Genomic DNA, 18936 nt, shown 5'->3' on the forward strand with positions numbered 1-18936 from the left:
CTGAGAAGATGCAATGTTCTTAAACTAGCAAAAAAGAAAGAAAGAAAAAGAGAAGAGGGAGAGGACAAAAAAGGGGAATAGTCTCACTTCATACAATTTATTTTCCCATAAATACCATTTGCAGTGAGTGGCCTTTTTTTCTGCTGAGGTGATGTGATCCTTCTTAAGCTAGTGAAAGAGAGAGAGAGAGAGAGAGAGAGAGAGAGAGAGAGAGAGAGAGAGAGAAGAAGAAGAAGAAGAAGAAGAAGAAGAAGAAGAAGAAGAAGAAGAAGAAGAGGAAAAGTAGACTATTCCCACTTCACAAAAAGAAAGAAAGAAAAAGAGAGGAGGAGGGAGAGGACAAAAAAGGACTACTCTCACTTCACACACAATTTGTCTTCCCATAAATACCATTTGCAGTGAGTGGCCTTTTTTTCTGCTAAGGTGATATGATCCTTCTTAAACTAGCAGAAAGGAAAGAAAAGAAAGAAAGAAAGAAAGAAAGAAAGAAAGAAAGAAAGAAAGAAAGAAAGAAAGAAAGAAAGAAAGAAAGAAAGAAAGAAAGAAAGAAAGAAAGAAAGAGAGTAGGAAAAAGTAGACTACTCACTTCACACACAATTTGTCTTCCCATAAATACCATTTGCAGTGAGTGGCCGTTTTTTCTGCTAAGGTGATATGATCCTTCTTAAACTAGCAGAAAGAAAGAAAAGAAAGAAAGAAAGAAAGAAAGAAAGAAAGAAAGAAAGAAAGAAAGAAAGAAAGAAAGAAAGAGAAAGAGAGAGAGAAGGAAAAAGTAGACTACTCTCACTTCACACACAATTTGTCTTCCCATAAATACCATTTGCAGTGAGTGGCCTTTTTTTCTGCTAAGGTGATATGATCCTTCTTAAACTAGCAGAAAGAAAAGAAAGAAAGAAAGAAAGAAAGAAAGAAAGAAAGAAAGAAAGAAAGAAAGAAAGAAAGAAAGAAAGAGAGAGAGAAAGAGAGAGAGAGAGTAGGAAAAAGTAGACTACTCTCACTTCACAAAAAGAAAGAAAGAGAGGAGAAGGGAGAGGACAAAAAAGGTGAATATTCTCACTTCACCCCATTTGTCTTCTCAGACACCACTGGAGTCAGTAGACTTTTTTCTGCTGAACTGATGCGATGATCTTAAACTTTAAAAAGAAAAAAGGAAGAGGGAGAGGAGGGGGGAACAGCTTACTCTCACTTCACCCCATTTGTCTCCCCATAAATACCACCGCAGTGCGTGGACTTCCCCCCCCCGCTGAGGTGATGCGGTCCTTCTTAAACTAGCAAAAAAAGAAAGAAAAAGAAAAAAAGAGAGAGGAAGGGAAAGGAGGGGGGAAAATCGGGCTACTCTCCCTTCACCCAACCCCCCCTACTCTCTTTCCTGCTTCTTTCCTGGCCCCCACCTCGGAAGGGGGCAGGGGGGGTAGGGAACGGGTTGAGGAAAAAACTTTGGAGACAGTTAAAGGAAACAAAAAAGTTGTCGAGTGGCCGCAGCCTGGCCCGGGATCAGCATCTCTTTTGTTAGCGGGCCGGCACAGCCTTCCCTCCCTGACGTCACGGAGCCCCTGGCCCAATCGGGGGCCGGCTGGCTCCGGCTCGGGCATCGGGCGGGTCCCACCTCCCCCCGGGTCGCCAGTGGCCTGGCGGGGGTCGGGAGCGCAGGGTCCCATATAAACCCCCGCGCGCTGGGGCTCTGGCGCTGGAGCAGGCTGCGGGGTCCGAGGGGGGCTCGCTGCATCGGGGGCGCACAGGGACCTTCGTCCTCCCCTTCCCCACAAAGTCCGGGGCGAGCCGGCGCTCCACCAACTCGTGCCCCCCGCGGCTTGCCAAGTCAAGCAGCAAGTTGGGGCGGGGGCGCAGCGGGTCTCTCTCCCTCCCGCTTTTGCAAAGATGCGCGGGGTCTCGGACCCGGTCCCGGGCCGGCGGCGGCGGCTGCTGCTGCCGCTGCTGCTCGCGCTGTGTCTCGGGGCATCGGGGCAGGCAGCAAAGTCGACCAAGCACCGGCGGCAGACCCAGCAAATGATCCAGCCCCCGTCTCCGGTGGCTGTCAGCCAGAGCAAAAGTGAGTGAGTAGTGTCCCGGGCTGGCACAGATCGCCCAAAGCGGCTGCAGGAAACTTTCCTGGGTCCGACCGGGCCCAGTCCGCTTCGGGGGTTGCTGCTTTCTAAGCCTGGGCGCCCCTCTCTAAGGGACCTAACAATTCACCGGGAATAGGAGAAGGTGGGGTAGGGTCTGTTTCCCTGGAAAACCCATCAGTCCTGCAGGGTGCATGCCTTTTCCATCTAGTTCGGTACTGAATCTGAGCAATGGGCGTTTTCTCAGACAGTCCCACTCAGGATTTGGGTGACCCTTACAGATAAACGCTGCCTTTTCTTCCTTTCTGTACTTTGAACTTCCAAGATGGTAGGGGGTGGAAAGAGGGATGGCCTGCAAAATCTGCTACTGTTCTTGAGCCAAGTCTAAAACTCCGACATTTGGTTCAAATTGCCTTCAGCCCCTGGAGATACTTCACCGTGTAAAGAAGATGGAATTTCTTTTTCCAGCTTTGAGGGTGAACAGTTTTTCAATGGCCTAATGGAAAGCACTAAAACTTGCTGAGTGGGACATGTTTCTGTCATTAATCACTGCTCCATTTACCTCCACAATAGCAATGTGGCTTAAGGAAACTTTTTTTTTTCTTTTTAGTCCAGCCTCTGTCTGCTTTTTGAAAAACGTTTTCATTTCTGATCAGTTGGAAATCATTTCGCCAAGTCACAATTAAAATCCATCCCAGCTCCCTAAATATTGATTTCTCCAAAGATGATTGGTAGACAACTTTTAAAACTTTTTTCCGCCGCTCTTAAATAATCTTCTCTCTCTCTCTCTCTCTCTCTCTCTCTCTCTCTCTCTCTCTCTCTCTCTCTCTCTCTTTCTCTCCCCACTTTTGTGCTCTAAAGGCTGGAGATCACTTCTCCTATTTCCTTTTTCATTCATCATTGTTGATTTAGTGTCTTATTAACCCTATTTAGTTTCTTTATTTCATTATTGTCACTTTAGTTCAGTAGAAATGTTTCCCTTTCCAGACATGAAATGGAAAGTTAGTAATAGTTAATATTTTTTCCCTATGAATTCATTGCAGCTGGCTGTTATGACAATGGAAAACACTATCAGATCAACCAACAATGGGAACGAATTTACCTGGGCAATGCACTGGTTTGTACCTGCTATGGAGGCAGCAGAGGTTTTAACTGTGAGAGCAAACCTGAACGTAAGTGAGAAAAATAATTATTCACTTTCTGTTAGAGTTTGTTCATTGACTTAGATGGAGAAATTTCACATTGAAATTCTAAAGGATTTTCCTTAGTTCAGAGTATTTTTAGTGTTACAATCTATAATTTTAACATCTAAAACCATTTAAGTACATATCTTTGACATGGAGATGACAGCTAATGTCAAAAGTAATTTTTACTTTTGTAAAAATTTCTACTTTGAAAAAGAATAAAATATATTGCTTCCTAGGCCTCCTTTTATTCCTTATTGAAAAAAATAAACATTATTTGCCTTGAGAGTGACAGCAAATTTTAAATATGTAAGCGATAGGGACTGGACCTATGAATTCAGGTGAGAAAACTCCCTCAACCATGCAGGTTGGCACCTTCTTGCAAACTTAAAGTCTTAAAGTTGTAAATGTTTAAACTGCATAGAAGTAATTTTTGAGGACAAGAAACCACATTAAGAGGATCAAATATCCTTATATATGGAAAGCAATTTGTCAATTAAAGTTTTAAATCTGACCTTTCAAACAAAATTTTCCCCTATGTAATCACTGATTTTTTTCCTTGTAAAAAATCACCAAAAAAAGGAAGCATTAGCATATATTGGAAATAGTATTAAATAATATGTTTGGTTGCCCCTGGGGGGAAGGGGTGGGGCAGGCATCAATAAACTGTAGACTTGTTTCTGGCACTCCAGTTTGACTTCCTGAGTCAAGCATCTATACCTCAAATCTCTTTCATATTAGAATAGTCTGTCAAAAGCATAATATCTTTTAAAGGCATTTAATTTTAACAATGAAAATCAAATCATTAAAAAAAAACCTTGAGGATCTAAGGCCATAGACGTACTATCTGGACCAAGGGGAGAATGTGCTCCTCCTTAATCCATGTCTTGGCTTTTCTTCATCCATTCTGTCATGTTTTCCTTTAGAATGGGAAATGGGTCTTGTACAGATGGGATTCTGTGAATGGAAAAGTTATTCCTTTTATCTTCTCTCTCAGCTGAAGAAACATGCTTCGACAAATATACCGGAAACACCTACCGGGTTGGGGAAACTTATGAGCGCCCAAAGGATTCAATGATTTGGGACTGTACCTGTATTGGGGCAGGTCGTGGGAGAATCAGCTGCACTATTGCAAGTAAGGAACACTCCTTTATGACTTCTTTCTCTTTAACACCCAATGCTTTCTGGACAAAGTGTGGTCAGACAGAGTGTGGTATTCCCTACAACTATGAACTTGGTTCCTATCATAGACTACTTTCTACTATTGGTTAAGTAGATGATTCATTTTGTGAATATCCATGAACATCCTGGGCTTCTTTTACATAGCTACCCAGCTAGGAGATGGGCTTCTGAACACAAAGTGGGCTGGATGTGTATGTGTGTATGTGTGTGTGTACATACCTGTGTCTGCATCTTTGTCTCCATTTCAGAAGATAAATTAATTGAAAAATGATCTAGTACTTCTCTACCTAGAACAGATAAGTCAGTTGTCTCTGTGCATCTTAGATTTAAGAGAAAAATGTTTATTTTAGTAACTTTATATATCACAGATTAACCTAATCACTACTGTGATTGAGCCATACATTTGTCTTTTGTCAAAATCCAAATTGCTTATGATACTCAGAAGTTGTTAAACTTCATTAAAAAATACATTCCTTCATAGATTCCTTTTGTTTTCAATTACTATAGCTCATGAATACACTCTATTTCCTTACTGCTTAATACGTTACTCTGAAAATTGAATTTTTTGTATTTATGAAGGGAAAAATATAATCGCATGTCCCAAAGTGTCTAATAGTGAGGATACTTTGAAGACTGCTACTTCTCATTAGTTCTTAAAGTCAAGGAATCCATTTTAGTTTGATCTGCTACTTCTTAATTGCTGGCTCAATGAGGTTATATATGTATACATTTATATCTTTATCAATTTAAAAGTCTAAGATACCATATTCAAGCATTCATTTATGATTAAGACAAGCCAGTTTTCTTAATACTTCAATTTGAGGATGTACAAATTTAAGGCTTTAAGGTTTTCTCTAAAATTTCTCCCCCTTCACTCCATCTCTTTCTCTGTCCTCTTTCTATTCATCATTATCTCTGCCTCTCTCTGTCTGTCTCTCTCTCTCTCTGTCTCTGTCTCTCTCTTTCTCTCTCTCTCTATCTCTCTGTCTCTCTAATGAATATTTCATATTTATTATTGTTTCTTGATTTAGGATCATCAACTTAGACATAGAAGATTCCATCAATACCCTCTAGTCTAACCCCCTCATTTTACTGTTGAGCCTCAGAGAAATTAAGTGATTTACACAAGATAATATTGTCTATAAGCTTATGATTTGCACACAGGATTCCAAATACAGTGAACTTTCTGCTACATCAGTAATGTTCTGAGAAAGTAAGAACCTATTATACTGTTAGGGTTAGCTTTTTATATTATAATTATAATTTTTATACTATAATTATAATTCTATTTCCAAGCTTGCTAGACTAAGATAAGTTGAAAAATAACTCCCTAGTCTTGTTTCTGTTCACTCTAGAAAAGAGGAGTAATATATGTGTGAACATCAGAATTAGAATTAGGATCAGTCTAACTGTGCTATGCTTATGGGGGAGGGGATTCACCCCATCCAACTCATTCTTTTTTTCTCACTTCAATCTGATCTTAGCAATTAGATTATCTGTTATCTTCCCAAGGAAGGTCAGATTGGAGATATATTTTAGGACTAGGGCCCCTACTAACAATTCAGATTTTCTAGGCAGAATTCTATTGTGAAATGACTAGAAGAATTAAAGACAATTCATGCTTTTCAGCATCTCTAACAGGGATGCTCAGATTTCTGGAGCAGTTCATAATCTCACATAAGAACTTCATCATAACTCCATGAGATAGAGTAGAAATTTCATTATCTCCATCTTACAGTGAAGAAGTTGAATTTCAAAGTTAGGTGACTTACCCAAGGTCTCACATCTTATAAATAGATGTATATTCAATTCAAGGAATTTAGTTTTCAAGTCCAAAACTGTTTCCATGTCATACTGCTTTGCTGTCTATAAATTAACATGTTTATGTGTTATGTCATATGTTTTCAGACTACATTTCTACTTACATAGAAAATGATCCTGAAGAGTACCTTTACTTCTTCTCCTCTTCATAACAAGAAATTAATTGAATTTTCTTTTTAAACCAAAAAAAAAAACAGATCGTTGTCATGAAGGGGGCCAGTCCTACAAAATAGGTGACACCTGGCGCCGTCCACATGAGACAGGAGGCTACATGCTTGAGTGTGTTTGTCTTGGGAATGGAAAAGGAGAATGGACCTGCAAACCTGTAGGTATGTGATTCTTTTTAAAAAGGAATGGTTTTCAAGGAGAGATGGACAGAAATTTATTCAAATGGACCAAACTAATAGGACAAAGACTTATGTCCAGTTGGAAAAAAAATGGAAAAAAAATTGAGCTCCCAACTTTCTGTTATCTCTATTTTGCTGGGTAAAATTGATGAAATGGTGATTGGAATCATAAGTGTATAGAATTGGAAGAATCTACAGAGACCATCTAATCCAATTAACTCATTTTACAATTGCACAATTCCAAATAACCCTTTTCTATTTGTTCCTTAGCTGAAAGGTGCTATGACAACACTGGTGGGACCTCCTACGTTGTTGGAGAGACTTGGGAGAAGCCATATCAAGGCTGGATGATGGTGGATTGTACCTGTTTAGGAGAAGGCAGTGGACGTATCACCTGTACCTCTAGAAGTATGTTTGTTTGTTTTTAGAACCTTCAAGTATAGTAATAGATATCTGATCAATGCTCAAAATGCTTAAATGTTTACTATGAACCAGAGGTCAGACACTAAGGTAAAAGATCTGCATGAAGAAGAATGCATCCAGAATTACTTTAACCAGTCCAGTAACGATAGCGTGAAGAATGAACAATGAGCAGAGATGTTTTTTGCCAGGTTAAACTGGTTGTACCTGGACACAGTTTCAAGTCAGTAATTTAAAAAAATTCCGTACAGTCCACAAACCTAGTGTCTCCCCAGTTTTGGAAAGGAATAAGTAAGGCAGGAGAAAAGAAAAATATGGGTATTTAATTCAGAATTTGGTTCAGAACAAAAGTTGAACTTGATATCCCAGATGTTCAGACAAAGATGTGGATAGCAACTCAATATCACTAGTCTCCTTCCTCTCCTCTCTTTAGGGAGCCATTCTGACTTCTTTAGATCCATTTCATATGCTTAGCAGCCAGTCTCCCCATTCCTGCCCTATCCTTCTTCATATTGCCCTTTTTGAAAATCCAAACTCTGTGACTCAAGAGTTGAAAAAATAGTCCAAGAAAAAAATGCAATCTGATATAATTCTTAAAACTCAAAAAGACTTCCACAGATTTTCAGAAGCAAGGTTTTAGTTGCAAGAAGCATCTATCACCTGGTCCCATGGTTTGCAGTAAAGCAAAACAAACACGATATTCAGAGAATAATGAACTAATCATCCATTAAAAGGGAGCGGAAAAGGGGGGGCCTCAATATTTATTCAAATGTCCTGATAACTTGAGTTGGAAATTATCAATGATCTTCTCCCTCTTTTAACAATGTGGGACATTTTAAGTTTAGCAAATAGAAGCAAAGCTCTAAAATGTGAGTCTTCTTGGTAGGGATTTGAACTTTGAATGGTGTCTATCTCTTGACTGAATTGTTGGGAGAAAAATTAACCTGGAAGTCAAAACAAGTTGTTTGAAGTGGTTGACTTCAGTGAGGCATGACTTCTCTTCTTTGGGGCCTTAAATAGACTTGAAAACAAGTCGTAAAATATCCAATCTCCCAAATCTTTGTCATTCAACTTCCCTACAACTTCCTTGTGAGATCATTTGTTGCATTAGGGATTCAAGGTTTTGAACTAATGAAAACTGTATGGTTTTGCAGAATTGATCTTAAGCCTCACAGGGCAACTTGTAAATATAAATCTGGATTTAAGAATTCATTGCTGATTACTCCAACCTCATTTTTTTTAAATCTTGGATGATGTAGTTAGTTACCTTTTGAGCAGCTTTGGCCTTCTAAATTTGATTTTTTGATACATGTAAGCAAAAAAAAGGCTTAAATTATGACACATATTCAGAGAAGAATGTTGCATTTGAAGTCAAAAGGATTTGGGTTAAAATTATGGCCTTGATACTACCCATATCACTTGGACAAAACATTTCATCTCTTTCTGCCTCAGTTTCCTCATGTATAAAATGAGAACCTTGAACTAGCTGCTTTCTATTGAGTGCTAACCCTTGAGCCTACTTGCTGAAGAAACATTATATAGCATGACAAATTGTAAACTGTACAATATTTGTTCTCTTCTGGTTGGTTCTTTTAACTGTAATTGAACCATGTCATAGTTCAGGACCATATTAATCCTTTGTAATTATATAATATTTAGAATTTCCATACCTTATTGAGATGTTCTAGCTTTAGAGTAAATGGTATGTTCTAGAAAGAAAAAAGAAACCCAATTCCAATGCTAATTTTTTAATCTTCTAAACTTATAAAAGGGAAGGAAATGTAGAGAGAGAAAAACTATTTGACAAATAGCCTTATTTTGTGTGGCAGATGTGGAAATTAATAAGACACATCTAGTAGAGGAGATGAGACACCAAAAAAAGGTTATTATAAAAGTGAGAATATAGTAAGTGCCACAAAAAAGATGCCACAAAGTACTATAGGAACTCATGATATCATAAGTTTAAAGATGGAAAGGATTTTAGAGACCATCCATTTTAGTCCAATTCTCACATTTTACAGATAAAGAAGTTGAAATCTAGAAAAGAATATTCTTCTAGAAAAGAGTATTTTTCTACTTGAGGAGAAAGCTGTGGAGTCAGAGCTCAGACTCAAGTCTTCTAACTTCAAATCTTTTACTCATCCAACTCATCCCCAAATGGAAGTGAGGGAGAGGTGGAAGATAGATATCAGTTCCTAGAGAGTAGGGATTGTTTTATTCTTTGTGTTGGAACCCCCAGCCCTGAATACAGTGCCTATCATACTTGGCAGGGGCTTAATAAATGCTTGCTGATTGATTGATTTGAACTTTTACCTCATTCTGGGGATTTTTCCAAGTCAGGATCTAATCTCTAAATACATAAGGACACCATGCATCAAACAGGCTGAACTCGTTTTTTACCTAAACCCAACAGTTTTCCATAAAATCTGGGCTAGCAGTGTCAGCAAATTGTACTACATAATGAAAGCTCTATTCCTTTATATTTAAACTTCTCTTTTAAGCTGAGGTGCTTGTTCATTTCCACCTTTTCAAGATTGGTGGTTGCTTTGTTACCTGCTGCTAATATGCAATAATGATCCTGATCTTTCTTTGGCCTAAGCAGAGAGAACATTTGACCCCCATCTTTAACTCTTAGTCTCTGAATAGAGATGGCTTTTCTGGGATTTGGAAGATATTTTCGGTGGGGGGGGGGAGGCAATTGCTGCCTATACAATTGTTGGTCCCCTGTGGTTTTTACATAAAAATGGGAAATGAATCTCTTCTATCTTTTGAATCTGCTTCCTTTGGGTTTAGAGAAAACCTGCTGTCTTCATTGTTTCTAATTCCTCAAACAAAGGTTCTTTAGAGAAAGATCAGGCTGTAAAGAACAGTTAAGACCTGACAGAGTATTTGCAAGAAAGACCAGTCTGAGAAAGATAACAAGTTACTACATGAACAGGAAAAAAAGCTTTTGTTTTTTCCAGCCTCTGAAGAGAATCCAATCCTATTGCTCTCCTCTCTCACCAGGAGACTTTTAGGAGGCTAAAGCTGGAGGCTGTAATTCTTACAGAGTTATGCTGAGCTTGTGGAGCTATTGTTGGAACTTTCCTGTGTGCTCATCATTTCCCAGTGGGTAGGCTGGTCTAGTCATTGAAATACCCTCTTGCTTTTCATATGCAGATAGATGTAATGATCAGGACACTAAGACATCCTACCGAATTGGAGATACCTGGAGCAAGAAAGACAATCGGGGAAATCTGCTTCAGTGTATTTGTACTGGTAATGGGAGGGGAGAATGGAAATGTGAAAGACATTCATCTTTGCAAACAACTGCTACAGGTAAGAGGCACCTTCCAATGTCATGAAAACTTGAATTACAGGAACATTTTGGGGAAGATGCATGAAAATTATCCTTGCCACTGCATTTACCCACTCACAAAGTGTGACTTTTCCATACAGTTCATTGGAACATCTGAGTGGATGTGCAGATTGACTGGGCTTGTTTTTAAATACCAATTTTTCATTTCTAACAGTAAAAGTTTATATTTATATGATGCATTAAGGTTTACAAAGTGCTACCTACTTGAACCTTACCCTCCCTCCAAATAAAAGTTTGTAAGAGTACGGAGTGCACTAGACTATCTCAGTATTGGTTTCCTTTGTAATTCAAATTATTTTATTCTACTCAGGTTAAAAAAACAAGATTATTTTGAGAAAGTATCAATAGGTTTCAAGAATCCCTATCCTAGAAGGATGGGATACTCTCAAGGAAAAAAATCTGAGAATACAATCACACACAAAAAATCTCAGTAGTAAAGGTGAGATATTTAAAACACTGGTGTAACTTCATTAAATGATGCTCCTCTAAACTTAAATTTTTTAACAAATTCAGGACTTAAAGTTGGAAGGGACCTTCAAGATCCAACTTTTTCATGCTATAGAGGAGAAAACTGGAGGTCAAAAAAGTCCTCATGACATCCAGCCTCTTTGGGTTGTGAGGATGGAGAAAAGCTAGGTGGACAGTTCCATTCATAGATGATGAGCCATCAGTGTCAACCCAAAGGATGGCTGCCATTAGTGTCGAGGAGGGATCTGTTCTCAGCCCCAATCTGCTTTCATTGATCATTAAGATAAAACTATCAAAAGCATGCTTAGAAATCTTGTGGAGAACATAAAGGAGAGGGCTAGCTAATACCATTATTGACATGGTTCAATAATACATAGCGAATACACTAAGACTCCAAAAGATCTAAAATGGAAAGAACGTTGGGTCAAATCTAACAAGGCAAAATTGAAAAGAGATCAACTGCTGCACAAGTAAAGAATGAGGGAGATCAGTTAAGAGTAGTTCATTTGGAAAAAAATATTTTTACAGTTGACTGCAAGTTCAGTTGTGATTAGCAAGGCTGCTTTAAATGTAAACCCTAGTTTACCTTCATTCATAAAATCAAGATAGTATCTAGATGGGGGGGGGGGGGAGTGCCACTATGTTTTGTGCAAACCTGAAGCATTGCATTCCAATCTTGGAGTCATATTTTAAAAGAAGAATTTTAGTTACTATCATATGAAGATTGGCTAAAAGAACTTGGGTGCTATTTAGTTTGAAGATTTAAGGGTGACGTGACAGTTAGGCAGATATTTGAAGGATCTGTGGAAAAGAAATTAATTGTATTCTAATTCATTCAAGAGGTCAGAACCAGAACAAATGGGTGGAAATTAGAAGACAGAATAAGGACAAATGGTCAAAATAACAGGAAGGTAGACTTCAGTTTATAACTAGAACTTCCTAACAATTTGAGATATATGAAAATGAAATGAATTGACTAATGAACTAATGATCCCCGGAAGAGTTCAAGGAAATTCCAAATGATATCTTGGTTTGTTAGAGATATTGTTGAAGAGATCCTTGCATCAGAAGAAGGCTTGAGTAGATAAACAATCCTTTCTGTTACTTTTTCTCTTCTTAACTAATGTGTTTCTCAAATCCCTTGACACTAGGCTCAAGGATTTCTTCCATGTATATATTGTTGTCACGTAGTGTGACCTTTTAGCACTTACATATTTCAAGCTGCCTAGAACATAAAATGTGATAGAGATAAAAATTCATTACACTAGTCAAGAGTGCTGTATTTTTAAGCTCAGTGTTGTTACCTATTAATATGACATTGAACAAATCTCCAGGTACTCCAAGTTCCCCAGATTTCTCATCTCCATAGTAAGGGATTGGTATTTGTTTTGCTTGACTATTCATATTTGTTACAAAAGTTCCTGTTTTCTTTTTCTTTTTCTTTTTGGTTTTTGGGGTTAAGTGACTTGCCCAAGGTCATACAGCTAGGGAATTATTAAGTGTCTGTGGTCAAATTTGAACTCAGGTCCTCCTGACTCCAGGGTCAGTGCTCTATCTAATGTGACACCTAGCCACTCCTTTTTTCTTACTGGGAGTGGAGGTTATAAAAATAAATTTTATTAATTTAATAATTAATTTACTAGTAAAAAGTAAGGAAGTAAACTTGGTCTCCCCCCAACTCTTATAGTTCTCCAGTTTTGTGATACATTGAATATTTTTTCAGCTGTTTCATTAGGGATCTTCTTATCTCTCCAGTGAGACTATAAAATCCCTCAGGCAAAGTGTTTTTTTTCACACAATTTCCTGATAGCTTCTACTTCAGAAGTCTGCACTCAGTTTGTGCTTGTGAATTTTTAATCTCAGAAATATTATGATTTTAAAGTCCCTCAGGGCTATTGAAAAAATTCCTATTGTTTTAAGTAATCACTGGCTTCTATAGGACAAGAAAGGTATTGTAAAGTTTTTCAGATATTGTAGTTGTTACCACATTTGATCTTTTACTAATAAGGCTGGATTGTTATCTACATTTTAGCTTTGAAGAAGCTAAAAGTCAGAGAAATTAAAGGATTGACAGCCTTAGTAGGTACAAAATGGAAAACATTTAGCCCTCAGACTTACTTTTTTTATAAAGACACTCTTTACATTCAACCTTGCTTCCTCTTACTCTATAGTAAATGGTTAAAACTTTTCACTGAGGAAAGAAAAAAAGAAAAAAACAAATTTACATGACAACTTTATTATATATTTAAAAGGAATATAAAGTTGTTATATAATATAGTAGATTTTCAACTTCATGTATAATATTTTTATTATACTATATTATGGAAAACGTTTTATTCCATAAATTAAAAATTAATTTTTTAAAAATCAAATATAAACCTCTAAAGCATTATTTAAATGCTAGATATTATTTAACATTTTATAGTTATCATTAAGATCCATAATGTTAATAATTTATAGTAGTAAAAATAATTATAATAATTATATCATTTATAACTATAATAATAATAATTATTATTATTATTATTATCATCATTGCTATCATTGTTAACTTTCCTCTACTTTCCTCTTAGGGCCCGGCTCTGTCACAAATGTTCAAACAGCACTGTACCAACCCCAGCCTCAGCCCCAGCCTGCTCCATATGGCCATTGCATCACTGATAGTGGTGTGGTCTACTCTCTGGGGATGCAGTGGCTCAAGACCCAAGGAAACAAGCAAATGTTATGCACGTGTCTGGGCAATGGAGTCAGCTGCCAGGAGACCTGTAAGTATGACTAGTCATAACCCTTTGCAGTGGATAAATAGTGGATAAATAGAATTATTAGATTTTCCTTTAAATAATAGCTAATGATTAATATATATATATAGTATATTATATATATATGTATATAAATGTATATGTATAATATATATGTATATTTAAGTATGTAGCTTATATATTTTCTAATACCTAATTTGGGATAGCTGATGATGTGAACTTTTCTGATTGTTCCAACATGACTATGTGTGGTAGTTTGTTTTTTCATTAGTTTGTCACAGGGACCCCAACTATGGAAGGTTATGGATACCATATGAAGCATAGAATGAATAAGCATAGATGAGTTCTGATCTGAATTATTGGGGGGAAATGAATGAGATCACAGATCCCTGAGTGTATATGTGTGTGTGTGTGTGTATGTATATATATATATATATATGTATATGTATGTATATATATATATATATATATGTTTGTTTTTTAGTCATGACTTGTCAAAAATTATATGTTTATGTGGATGATGCATGTTTTAACCTTAAGGCTAAAAGCCAGTGGTTACCAAAGAGGAATGCATGACCACATCAGATACAGATTTTTCCCTTCTTGACATTATTATAAAATGTGCCTTACTGGCCCACCCCCATCACATTGTCTTCTATACAGTGAGCAGGGACATATCAACAATTAGTTTGAAATTAGTGATGCAAACAGGAACATATCAGCAATCTGTTTGAGATTAGTGATGTGACAATCCATTGTGGGTCAAACATTGGAAGTTTAGTTCAATGTCATGGTTTGGACAATATTGATTAACATCTGAAAGTTGTAAACATCTCTTTTCTTTTTGATTCCCAAATTAATTTAAAATCAATTATTTTAAAATGTTCAATCTGCTGTTTTTTTTTTCTCTTTTATTATTGGGAAATGTACAAACATGTATTTTGTGTTTTTTCTAATGAAAAAGCTTATAAAAAGAATTTCCCTCTCCACTAAAATCTTTTGCAGGGTGCTCTTGCAGACACTAGGATAGATCCTCCAAAAACCTTATGAGGGACATTCAGGAAGCAATTAGCATTCATTTAACAAAGAAAGGCATAGCAAGTCTGCAGAATCTAAAGCAAAATTCTACATTGCCTAGTAAAATAATGTTATATGCAAAATGAAGCAGATGAGCACTTAAACTCAGTCTTAATGCTTTAAACTGAAGGGCAGTGACTTGTCTCATTACTTTTTTGTGGTAAAATGCAACTCTTTTTTTTGTTTGTTTTTGCTTTCTTTGCAGCTGTAACTCAAACCTATGGTGGGAATTCCAATGGAGAACCATGTGTCCTGCCATTCACATACAATGGCAGAACATTCTATTCCTGTACAACTGAAGGTCGTCAGGATGGACATCTTTGGTGTAGTACCACTTCAAATTATGAAGAAGATCAAAAATACTCTTTCTGTACAGATCAGACAGGTAAGTTTCCCCCAAAAAGTAGAGGGGTATGCTCAGAAAAACATAAGCAAGCTTTGAATTCTCCATTTCTCATATGGAATTAATAGTGTTTTATATTCAAATTATATAGATTCATAGAAACTCATAGACACTTCAGAAATTTTGTTTTGATAAATAGATGTCTTCTTTGCAACATTTCTGACAAGTGATCATCCAACTGCTTATTGAAGACATTCACTGGAAAGTAGAACCAGATGGGTAATCCATTTTCACTAAACAACCCATTCCACTTTTAGGAAAATTAATTGCTAAGAACACCAAGCCTAAATTGATCTCTTGATTACTTTTACCCATTACTCCTTAACAGAACAAGTCCTTCTACAGAGGAGACTTGCAAATACTTAAAGACAACTCTCTTATATCTTGCCCAAGTCTACTTTCATTAAGGCAAAAAAAAAATCCCTAGGTCCTTCAGCTGGTCTCCAGATGGCATGCTCTCATGCTCCTTTTACCATCCTTACTAAGTTATTGAACATTAATTCAGCTTGTAGTGTAGGTCAGATAGGTATTGGGTCTCAGTATACTCCAGCTGATGGATGTCCTTCTGTATAAAATGTAGTACCTAAAATCAAGCCTAATGCTCACCTTTTTGCTTTCAATCTATCCATTGGTTTTTAGTACCAATTTTATTCAGACATCTGGACTCCTTAACAACTCTAAAGCCAAAAGTTTAAAGAACTAGCTGTGAGACCAAACTGTATTTTCAGATCCCCCAGCTCTCTTGAGAGAATAGCATCTACAAGAAAAATCTTTTCTGATTTATTTAGTTTGGCAATGCTATTTATTATGATTGCAGAACCGTTAAAGATATTTGTAGTGTTATCCATAGACGATCCCACAAAGTTGAAGAATACTCCAGATAGAATGTCTGCCTCTCTTGGCTCATTTTCTGTTTATAATAATGAATTTCTTGAAAGTTAGAGCTTTGTTCAAAACTATTATTTTAATTTTCTTTGCTTAGTAGTTAAGAGTGACAGTGAAATTTAAATCTAATTTGAAGGTTAAGATGGATATATATAGAGAAAATGAGCTCCATATCATCTCTGTGATCTAAAATCATTATCTTTTTTTTTCTATCATTACATTGTTCTCAATAGTTTTGGTTCAGACTCGAGGTGGCAACTCCAACGGTGCCTTGTGTCACTTCCCATTCTTGTACAACAACCGTAATTACACTGACTGTACCTCAGAGGGACGGCGAGACAATATGAAATGGTGTGGAACCACTGTCAACTATGATGCTGATCAGAAGTTTGGATTCTGTCCTATGGCTGGTAAGATGAATTCCTCAGCTTGGAAACTGATGGTGGGTATGGTGTCCATCCTTATTACCTACCTCAATTGAGATGTTAAGAGGTTCATATGAGATATACTATGAAAACTTTAAAGCACTATGCTAAAGTTCATTATTAATACTAAATGTATGCATAAGTACACATCTTAGGTCATTCTTAATTTATATCTTTTAAGATATGTTTCAAGATTTTTCTTATAGTAATAAAGTAAAAATATTTAGAAATAAAAATCTAGAATCAGAATTCTTATATTATTTTCTCCTTTGAATATTTTGCACATATATAGACTATTATAACTATCATTATGATTACAGACACCCTGCCTACTTTACTGTGTTGAAGACTGTAGTAATCACTTTGTCCAATATTAGTATTCTGTTCCTTATTTTTACAATAACGAATTGGAAGACACAAATTTGGTTGGCATGAAGGAAGATACATGTACTGAAGCCCTTTATTATAATGCTAATGCAGTAAAACATTTTATTTAGGGCTCATCCTTCGATATGCATTCAGTATAAAAAGAAAGCTAATTCTATTCAACTCCAATCTACCACTTGGGTCCATAAAAATGGCAGTCATGAGTTCTTCTAGATATGGTAGTCATGAGTCATCCTATAAAATTTCCTTTTGGGGTTGAATGAATTAAGTTAGAATGCATTAATACAGAAGGAACAATGCTAACGGTAGTACTCTCAATGCAGGCTATATAGGTAGTCAGAAGGTCTATACCTATCCTTTATCCTTTTGCCTTCCTCTAGCCATAGCCTTAATTGAATTCTGGGATCTGTACCAGGTCATTCATTGACTTACAGATATGAAGTAGAAATCCCACTTAGTTTATATCTGTTTCTATTCTTAGAGAGCTATATAAGGTTCTTATTCTACTTGTCTCTTCCATTTTGTCCACAATAGAGACAACCACTTTTATTTCTAATATAAAAGTTCTTGTTTTCAGATTATAGTCTTTCTCAGTTTGTCATTATTCACTTTTTACCAAATAGCCCATGAAGAGATCTGCACTACCAATGAAGGGGTCATGTACCGCATTGGAGATCAGTGGGACAAACAACATGACATGGGACACATGATGAGGTGCACATGTGTGGGAAATGGTCGGGGAGAATGGACCTGTGTGGCGTACTCACAGCTCAGAGGTACGTGGACCAGCCAACGGGATCTTGGTCATTCTGCTATACTGAAATACCCTTCCTCTGGTTTACATTGAAATGCCCTACCTCTGGTCCACATTGAAATGCCATTCATCTGTTCTATGGCTCTGGGTGAACAGATTGGGGCAGACAGCCAATACCATAGCTGCTTCAGCAATTCCGGGACACCCTGGTGTGTGAGCATTTCGGTAGAGCCAAAAAATGACTTGAAAGGGCAGAATACAGACATTTGATCATCCTCCTGCTAGTTTTTACCATTGGAGTCATGTCTAGAAAAGGGGTAGAGTTACTATGAAGGCTAAAAGAGAAGGAAAAAACAAAAGGCTATGCTGTTGCTATGAGTACACTGATGAATATCCAGTTTCAAAAAGATAAATGAAAAGGAATATAGATGAGGAATCTATTGCTTAGAAAAACAACCTTAACCATTTGGTGCTTCAAGACAGAGGATCAGTATTGTGCCACTAATCCACTGTCTCTTGTTTTTATCCATGACCACCTGACAAAAGGGGCTTTGGACTGAGCATTATCCTTTATATATCCATTCCATACATTAATATGGTCCTGTTGGCATTAACATCGGACTTTAGAACTTCACACTTCAAGGGGTCTGACTGTATACTACAAAAATCCTACTACATATGCAAACTCTGTATAATAGAGGCACTCACATACTTTTTAAAAAAATGGTCTCTTTTACTATCACATTGTGGGAAAGAATTAAAGAAAACAGTCAAATGGAAGAGATCTTTTTTCATAAAATAAGTAATATATTTGTGAAAGAATAAGTAAGCACACATTATTTCAAGTTTCTCAAGTATGCATATTATCTTGATTCTAAATCCCCTATATTTCCATGGTTCTAAGGAAAATAGTATATTTTGCATAGGTATTATGGTTTTTTGTTTGTTTATTTCTGTTTTTATTAAAGTGTTCATTTAATATCCTTTTCATGTTCATCACATACCAGTAAAAAAAAAAAACACCATGTGGATTGGGAACCTGAATAAGAGGGAGGAATTATTTACTCTAAGAAAGAGTAACTTTATTGATTCTTTGTGAACATTTTATTTTTAATAATATCCTTCATTGATCCAGACCTATAGTTTTATCTTTGCAGTAAACTCTTATATAAACTTTATTATTATATTAATAATAGGCTTCTGGGGCGGCTAGGTGGCATAGTGGATAAAGCACCGGCCCTGAAGTCAGGAGTACCTGGGTTCAAATCCGGTCTCAGACACTTAATAATTACCTAGCTGTGTGGCCTTGGGCAAGCCACTTAACCCCGTTTGCCTTGCAAAAACCTAAAAAATAAAATAAAATAATAATAGGCTTCCTATTCCAAAAGTTCCAAGACATTAGA

At 36.8% G+C, this 18936-nt stretch overlaps 1 protein-coding gene across 13 annotated transcripts in view; it reads left to right on the forward strand.

Annotated features, from left to right (window-relative positions):
• Positions 1 to 1668: 1668 nt before the first annotated feature.
• FN1 (fibronectin 1) overlaps positions 1669 to 18936 on the forward strand; it is a 78347-nt gene continuing 61079 nt past the window's right edge. For 12 of the 13 annotated variants that reach the window (XM_074191426.1, XM_074191431.1, XM_074191427.1 and 9 more), the window contains exons 1-10: positions 1864 to 2050; positions 3107 to 3235; positions 4245 to 4382; positions 6448 to 6579; positions 6868 to 7005; positions 10177 to 10335; positions 13417 to 13608; positions 14885 to 15064; positions 16201 to 16377; positions 17403 to 17555. In XM_074191426.1, coding sequence (XP_074047527.1) covers positions 1879 to 2050; positions 3107 to 3235; positions 4245 to 4382; positions 6448 to 6579; positions 6868 to 7005; positions 10177 to 10335; positions 13417 to 13608; positions 14885 to 15064; positions 16201 to 16377; positions 17403 to 17555 — 1570 coding nt within the window. In that variant the 5' untranslated portion in view covers positions 1864 to 1878. Of the gene's footprint in view, positions 2051 to 3106; positions 3236 to 4244; positions 4383 to 6447; positions 6580 to 6867; positions 7006 to 10176; positions 10336 to 13416; positions 13609 to 14884; positions 15065 to 16200; positions 16378 to 17402; positions 17556 to 18936 lie in introns of all 13 variants that reach the window. The other variant, XM_074191432.1, reaches the window with a different exon arrangement.

Source organism: Macrotis lagotis, chromosome 6 (genome assembly GCF_037893015.1).
Source record: "Macrotis lagotis isolate mMagLag1 chromosome 6, bilby.v1.9.chrom.fasta, whole genome shotgun sequence".
In the NCBI taxonomy this organism is placed as follows: domain Eukaryota; kingdom Metazoa; phylum Chordata; class Mammalia; order Peramelemorphia; family Peramelidae; genus Macrotis; species Macrotis lagotis.